General features: G+C 30.9%; 1 protein-coding gene across 1 annotated transcript; it reads left to right on the plus strand.

Moving 5' to 3' along the window:
- The first annotated feature begins 3689 nt into the window (after positions 1–3689).
- Positions 3690–7533, plus strand: LOC104888273 (probable protein phosphatase 2C 8). The gene is made up of 3 exons (XM_010673182.4): positions 3690–4413; positions 6384–6489; positions 6958–7533. The coding sequence occupies exons 1-3, from the start codon at positions 3781–3783 to the stop codon at positions 7281–7283; spliced, it is 1065 nt and encodes a 354-aa protein (XP_010671484.2). The 5' UTR covers positions 3690–3780; the 3' UTR covers positions 7284–7533.
- Positions 7534–8479: the final 946 nt, after the last annotated feature.

Below are 8479 nucleotides of genomic sequence, written 5' to 3' on the forward strand. Positions count from 1 at the left end.
TTGTTTTTTTGTTAATTCCATTTATGTCAATGGTCCCCACTCCCTCCTTGATCTTTGTGAAAAAGTGCTTGTAGCAAATAAATTGAGATGAAGGGAGTACTTTGTTAACTTTGAATTTGTACCACACTACTTCACAAGGCTACCATTCACCCGTACACTACTACTTTGCCAAAACTATTATTCAATCTAGAAATGTTGTGTCTTAGTCAGAATACGAAATTTCATTTTCATAGTTGTTGTGAACACGTCCTATATATTTTAAATCGTATTTTTTTTTTAAGGGGAAAAAAAATCTAAGTAAATAAACTAAAAAAGACAAAGATATTATATATTCTCCCATGTGCAAAGAATCTCACTTCTTTTTCTCTTTACTGAGATATTATAAAAGAAGTTATGATTTCTTGAGACATGCGATTTATATATCACCACTATAAGTTGTTTGAGACTTGAGAAGCTTCCAAAAAAAAAAAACTTCTACACATACATCCTTATCAAGTTGTCCTTATACTTCGCAGAAAACAGATGTTAATATATTAAGGCTATGTTCTATTAGACTGAATAAGTCGAAACTAAATTGAAGTGAAGTAAAATGAATCTATCTGGACTGAATTGAACTTAAATGAATTTGTCTGAACCGAACTAAATTTGTCTAAACTAAATTGAAATTTGTCTAAACTAAACTAAATTGAGTATGATTAATAATTACAAGTAGAGTAATATTTTTATCATCATTGATATATAATAATTAATAATATTAATGATAATAATAGTATTATTAATACTAATACTACATTTTGTTTGAGAGGATACTAATACATACTATTTTTTTAGAGGATATTAATACTAATACTAATGATATTCATAATAAAAATATTCTTATGAATTGAGTAATATTAATAATAACAAGTAGAATAATAATGATATGAAGTAATAATGTTATTAGTAGAATATTTTCCTTCAAGATTGCTATTAGCAAGTCAATAGATACAAAACCAATAACATGCTTCACAATACTAAGTACACTCCAAAAAACTTAAAAGTGACATTGCTAAAAATCTTAATTATAATTATATTAATAATAATAAAGATAATAATAATAATAATAATAATAATAATAATTTGTATTATGAACTGAAGTCAACTTAAGTGAATCTGTCTGAACTGGTCTAAATTGAACTGGAATGAATTTATCTTGACTGAATTGAAATAAATTATTGAATTTCCATTTATTCAGTCCAAAAGAGCATAACTAAGTGCCAAAACAATGCATCTTCACTGATCTTATTTCTCCTCAATGACAACCCTTTAACCTAATGGTTTTTTAGAGGTTGGGAGGAAGCGAAAAAGAGAGAAAAACAACAGGTTTTTCTACATTATTAATTTAAAATAATATATTCACGTATTCTATGGTGCTTTTTAAATATTTTGCAACTAAAGGTGCACATAGGAGCAACAAAACATCTTGCTCCTACTTGGAAATCCATCAATCAACCTGTCGATTAAGATTTGTAGAAATGAACTTCTAATCGAATTCTAATAAACCTACAAACATAAGTGAATGATCACAAATACAACATTTTATACGAAAAAACTTGTCAATTGAATCAAATAATTTCTAATTAGTATTCATTAAAGGGAACTTTAATCTCAATTTTTATCGATAAGTGATATGTCTCCCACTATAACGAAGTATCATTTGAGTTGATTAATGAATCTCTAGTCGAATATTATAAAAAAAAATATCATTATGTGGTCATTTGTGAATAAAAATATATTCTTGAAAAATTAACTCTAAAGGGTCCATTAATGACCTTCAATACAAAATAAATAAGGATAATACTACATTCATTCTTATTTAATTTATACAGTTTACTTTTGAAGTATAACCAAGCAATAAGTGAAAAAAGTGTGTGTGAGAGAGTACAGGAATTCTGTAAAAGAGGGAGTAAAAAATACAAAAAGTAAAAAAAATAAAAAAAATACAAGAAAGACTACATGGGGATATAAAATGAAGAATATTTATTGAATATTTTACCTTATATAAATAAGACAAGTGTAATTATTAAAAAAGAACTAGCTAAAAAGAAAGGTGTATTGATTAAAAAAAAAAAATAGTAAAAAATTCCTAAAAAAAAGGTAGGCAATTTTATAGAAATACAATAACAACCCCCTTATTCAATGATTGAATTTTCAAATTGAAGATTCAAACCCCCTTATTTTATGGATTCGATATTTTTATATTATAATACTTTTTCTGATTCTGTTTTAAATAAAACGTATGTTTTTTTTTTCGTAATCCAACGCGCTTCTTTAATCATTAATATATTTAATTGTACATATGAAAAAAATATAAAAAAGTTGTAATTCGATAATATGTATCAAGACGAATCTAACAAGATTCCACCCGACTAGTTTTTTTATATAAATAGTGTCATTTCACTCAATATTTTATTTAAAATAGAATTAGGAGAGTATTACTATTGTTACCTCAGTCAAACTTAGTAGAATATGTTGATTTTTACTAGTAGTAAAAAAGAAAACCTTTTTCCCCTTTAATCATAAACACAATAGACAGAGGTCAAGCAAAAGATCCTCACGACTAGGCTATCGCCACGTTTTGAACCCACAAATCTAAAGTGGTCCCACAAAACTTTTCCCCACTATTAAAACCGTTAGATATCCTCTCCACGTGTTACCTCATTAAATCTGAACCGTCCACGTCTATCTTTCACATATTCCAGCTGTTGGGGTTCACTTCCCCAGCAATGACCGCCGTATCATAAAGCACGTGGCGACAAAATATCTTCTCCGTTTTTTTATAAAATAAAATAATACTCTATCTCATAATGGGCATGTTCGGCTCAAGCTTTTAAGGTCGCTTAGTATTATTACTCAGCTGAAACACTAATTAAGAAAAATAAGAGTGTTTGCTTAAGGGCATGTTTGGCAAAACTAGTGATTCTAGTAGTTGTATGAGTAGCTTTTAATGGTAGAAGTCGTGTGATGATAGTGTTTATCAAAAGCTATGATTTGTAGCTTTTGAATTAGTGTTTAATAGTCTATAAATTTTGTATTAAAGTTTTATTTGAATTCTTGACTAAATATTTGTAAACAACAACTTTAACAACTTGTTTTACCGAACATCAATAGGTTATACCGCTACTTTGACATCTAACAGTTAAAAGTTACACATATCAACCAAAAACAGCTACCATCGCAGCTAACAACTACTCTCATAGTTAAAAGCTACCGTTGACGAATACGCTTAATGCTTACTTTATTATAAGTGGTGAGATTTTATTAGATTTGTCACAATAAATAAATTCATAATATAACTTTTTATATTTTTTATTAATAAGATATTGAGAAAAGGTCAGGTGACTATCTTAAAAATCATATAAAAAAGAAACAAACATTATATTATACAAAACTTATTAAAAAAGACGTTCTAATATTAATATATAAGTAAACCTAGTCACTAGTCACCGAAAGAAATTAACCTAGTCACTATTAAACTAATTATTTTTTTTAATATTGAGCTTATCATTATTTAATTTTAATTTAAAAGTAGGCGGTCTCTTACAAGACAAACTCTATATTATAAGACGAAAGAAGTAATCAAACGGCTTACGTTTAATCTCATTTCTTACCAAAGTTTCCATATATATATATATATACAGGCAGCTCCACTCCGTATCATTTCATTTCACTACCTTTTATTTTCCGGATGTTTTTATCATTGTTTACTATATTGTCAATTGCATCAAAATAAATATCAAGATGACAGTAGTAGAAGTATCGATGCCAGACGGGATCTCATCTTCGTCGACGCAAACAACTTCTGTAGCAGACCCGCATAAATCGAGGACTACACGTCGACGAAGGATGGAGATCCAACGCCTGAAATCCAGTTTCAAAGAGACGAAACAAAACGACGACGTTAGTAGAACTGACACGTGTTGCGGTGCGGTGTCGGTGATGGGGAGGAGGAGAGAAATGGAAGACACAGTAACAGTAAAAAAAGGTTTTACTTTTACTGAGCTAGTAGAGTTTAAAAAAAAGTACGATTATTACGGAGTGTACGACGGACATGGAGGTAGTTACGTGGCGGAAGCGTGTAAAGATCGTATGCATGCGATCTTACTAGAAGAGATTCAAAAGAGTGACACGTGGAGGAATCAGGACGGTTGTGATGATCAAGAGATTGATTGGGAAGTTTTGATGAGTAAGTGTTTTGAAAAGATGGATGAAGAAGTTGGTGGAGGAGAGAATAATGTGGAAGAAATGACAGTAGGGTCTACTGTTGTTGTTGCTGTTGTAGGAGATGAAGAGGTTGTTGTTGCTAATTGTGGTGATTCTAGGGCTGTTATTTCAAGAAATGGTGTTGCTGTTCCTTTGTCTGTTGATCATAAGGTGAATATGTTTTTGTTTTTGGTTGATTATTTTTTTTCGATCCATATGAGTCACGAGGGCAGAAACAAGGGGAGGGGGGATTCAAATCGAACCTGTGATATATTGTTCATAGTACCTCAATCTTAACAAGTAGACATCCGGGTTGTTTTTGGTTGATTATGGTATCATATTTATTTTATAAGATTCAAATATTTTGAAATAATATGGTGAAATGATTTTGGGTATGGATTATTTGTTTTAGATAGGGTCTAACTAATAGTATAATTAATTTATAATAGAATTTTAGATAAAGGAAAAAAAAGGGAAAGAAGGATTATTGGACTTTACATTTGATCAATCTTTAATTCAAAATATACAAGGTGCCAACTTTTTCTTTGAAATATTAGTAATAACTAATAAGTTCCTTCAAAAGAAACAATGTTTTTTTTCTTTAGAACTTTTTTGTTTTTTATATCAATTTTAATATAATTTTTGAATATGAGTGAGGTAGAGAGGAAAAAAAAAAGAATTTATATGATTGTTGAGAAATAGAAAGAAAGGAAAAGTAAAATAAAAAGTAATGTGAGTAATTAATTATTTTCGTTTTAAGAAAGTGTTGTAGGTAAAAGAAAAACGAAGGTAGTAAATTATGTTTTATATTTAGAGGAAAAAAATTGTTTGATTGATCTCAATGAATAGATTGCGGAAATCAAATTTTAGTTGTTGAAAATCTACCATATAAGATTTACAAGTTTGAGCTTTAAAATCAAATTAGTTTTGAGCATATAGTAACTTCTAATAAGTTTTCTATTAGTGAGTAAGGTTTGGTAATCAAATTTAACTAACTAGTAACTACCTAGTACCTAGCCTAGGTAGTATCAGCAATTAACATTTTGAGCATATTGAAGAAGTGGACATATTAACAGTATTTGAATATCTTCATATAAAAAGTCGTGATTTTCTTGAAATTGGGATGGAATGTTGGTGATATCAAGTTAAATTATCATCTCTGAATCTCTAAATTGGTTTTGAATAATACACATGAATGTTACTCGTGAACTTAGTACAAGATGTTGATACAAACTCGGTGGATAATCTGTCCGCTACTAATAGAATCATTAAAATATTTTAATCATGCGAGTTGGATTTCACTATCATCACTTATCATTACTCTCTATTAGTGGTAGGTATATTACCCGGTGGGTAGACTGATTATTTTCCGTACAAGATTGAGCATATCTTCGACATGTGAAGATGATGATTAGAGTATCCTCAATGACATATAATACTCCTATGGCTTTTTACGTGTGCGATTAGATTAAAATTAAGCTATAACATATAGAATAATCTTAAGAGTATTAGACTGCCTCTTTCTGTCTCTCCATCCATCGTTTGAGGTAGTTTTGGCTTTCCTCCCTATAAGATTGTCCTGAAATGTTTGAGCAAAAATTCGGAATTCGAAACTAACTTGCATTAGTTGCATAACACTAGCTTTGGTAAGAGCGTTAGCGCGAATAAGCAAAGCTATGTTGGTCCTTTTGTTTCATTTTTGCTAGGGAAGATGGTGTACTACGCGTACCTAAGATATGGGTGTTCGCGATTATTGTTTGAGATCAATCATAGCATATGGTCCCCGGCTTTCCTCCATGTATCCTCTCTTGTGGAAACTTGAAAGTAACTTCTGAAATCAAGAAAGATTTTGTGCAACTAGTTTTTTGTCTCATATAATGTGATGCATTTATTGTTGAAAGCCCACGTATACAAAACGACTCGTTTGCTTGTTTCTTGTGTTGCTTGATATCGGCTTGATAAGGTCCCCTGGTTTGGATGAAATCATTCAACGAGAGCGATACTAATTAAATTGATGATAGTTCACTAATAATCATGTTGTTGTGGGTCCCTATATCCTCGCTCTTGTTTACTAGACGAACATGTTCTCCATTTAGTTTTTCTCATTCGATATTTGCTAACTATGTGCAACTTTTGTTCAGCCGGACAGACCAGACGAATTGGCTAGAATTGAAGCTGCTGGTGGTCGAGTGATCAACTGGAATGGCCATCGAGTCCTCGGAGTTCTTGCAACTTCAAGATCAATAGGTATAATAACATGTTCCTGTACTAGAATATGCTCTTTGCCTTGTGTAACATATTAGAGTTATGCATGGTAAGTCTATTATATTAGAGTCTGGACTAATAAGGAAACGAGTATGTTCCTTATTAGTCGAGGACTCTAATATAATAGACTTACCATAACTCTAAGATAATACGTTATTAGTGTTGTCTTTCGGAGTAACTTCATTCAAAAGTTTGGTACTTTAAATTACTGAATCAACCTACTGGCAGGGCCAAAATCAATCCCTGGCAGCTAGGGGGAGATGAAAGCGTCAATCACTGCTCCATCTCCCGATTCTTTTGTTGATGGACATACATATGATACTTTATTCTCGCCTGAAAAAACCCTTGTCTGAACATATTGTGAATCAATTTCAACTATGGTAAGATGTGATCTTCTATTTGGTAATCAAGATGATTACTAACAACTCTTTCGCACTTCGATTATTGCAGGAGATTATTATCTAAAACCGTATGTATCATCTACACCGGAAATAACGATTAGCAAACGAACAGAAGCCGATGAATTTTTGATACTCGCTAGCGATGGTTTATGGGATGTTATATCTAACGAAGTTGCATGTCAAGTCGTTAGACGATGTCTTACAGGAAGGTTTAAATCCAACGAAGTTTTTAATCAGATAAGCAAAATAAGTAGCAATAAAGCCGAAGTTGCGGCTGTTCTACTAACAGAACTAGCCATTGCCAAGGGCAGCAAGGATAACATAAGTGTAATTGTTGTAGATTTTAGAAATTTTAGTCGATTCACTTGTTCATAAAAAAAAAAGGCTTTTCTAAGATAAACGTATCTTCTGATTAGTCATCGTAGAAGGATTGACTTGAATTTTGACTTTTTTAGGGGTTTTTTTTTTCTTTATTTTTGACATTTTGGTGGTTGTAGTTGTTTAGAAGTTTCTTGTACAGCAGAAATTTGTACCAAAAAAATATATCTGGCAGGTTTATTCTATTATACAGAAAAAATGTCGGAGATATTATTTCTAAATGTCAAATATAAGCAAAATTTGTTGATATCTACAGTCTACTAATGACATTTGTCAATGAAATAATTACTTCACAAAAATGCTTTATTGGAGTAGTTCATTGTAGGATCAAAGTTGAGCCAAGGTAGTTGAACAAATTTGTTGTTTTCTCATTTATCACTCACGTGTAGTAATTTGTTGCAAAGTCAAAAATGCACCAAATGCTGTCAACTATAATACTTCTATAAAAAGTAAGCAATATAACTAATGCAGAATTAATAGTTTTCCATATCTCTCTCAACACTTGTTATGGTTAGGAGCAAGCTAAGGAAAGAAGATAAGCATATGAAGTTATTTAGGTTAACACAGTCTTAAGTCTTAACTATGTTGTTGATCTACTTAAGGGCATGTTCGGGTCAATCTTGTTAATTTACTTAAGAGAGTGTTTGGCGCAAGTTTTTGAGGTAGTTTTTAGGATTTTGACTTTTTTAAAGCACTAATTAATAAAATAGGAGTGTTTGGTTAAGTAGTAGTATATGAGTAGCTTTTAGTGATAGTAGTGTTTTGGTAGTGTTTGTCAAAAGCTATAAATTATAGCTTTTGGAGTAGTGTTTACGGTTTAGTGGTGTATACTTTATATTAAAGTTTCATTTGAGTTTTTGATTAGTTATTTGTAAAAAACTATTTTGACAGATTCTTTTACTGAACATCAACATATAATACAGCTAACAGCTACACACAACCCACCAACTACTAACAGCTACTCTCACAGCTTAAAGCTACCACCACAACTACGGAACTACCATTGCCGAACACGCTCTTATAAAAAAAAAATGACAGTCTTGTTCATGCATGTATGTATGCCCATGGTAATAAATAAGGCGATATTTAACATTGCTTTCACTTTTTTTTTTTGTCTCTATCGACCTGGTTTATTTTTAACTATATAATTTTAGGATGACGTTTAACAATCCCATTATTTGATTTTATTTCTC

The sequence above is a fragment of the Beta vulgaris genome, chromosome 3 (genome assembly GCF_026745355.1).
Source record: "Beta vulgaris subsp. vulgaris cultivar EL10 chromosome 3, EL10.2, whole genome shotgun sequence".
NCBI classification, from domain to species: Eukaryota; Viridiplantae; Streptophyta; class Magnoliopsida; order Caryophyllales; family Amaranthaceae; genus Beta; species Beta vulgaris.

Coding starts and splice junctions, on each gene's coding strand:
- LOC104888273 (XM_010673182.4), top strand. CDS start 3,781: ATGACAGTAGTAGAAGTATCGATGCCAGACGGGATCTCATCTTCGTCG. Junction 4,414..6,383: donor CTTTGTCTGTTGATCATAAG/GTGAATATGTTT, acceptor ACTTTTGTTCAG/CCGGACAGACCAGACGAATT. Junction 6,490..6,957: donor TGCAACTTCAAGATCAATAG/GTATAATAACAT, acceptor CGATTATTGCAG/GAGATTATTATCTAAAACCG.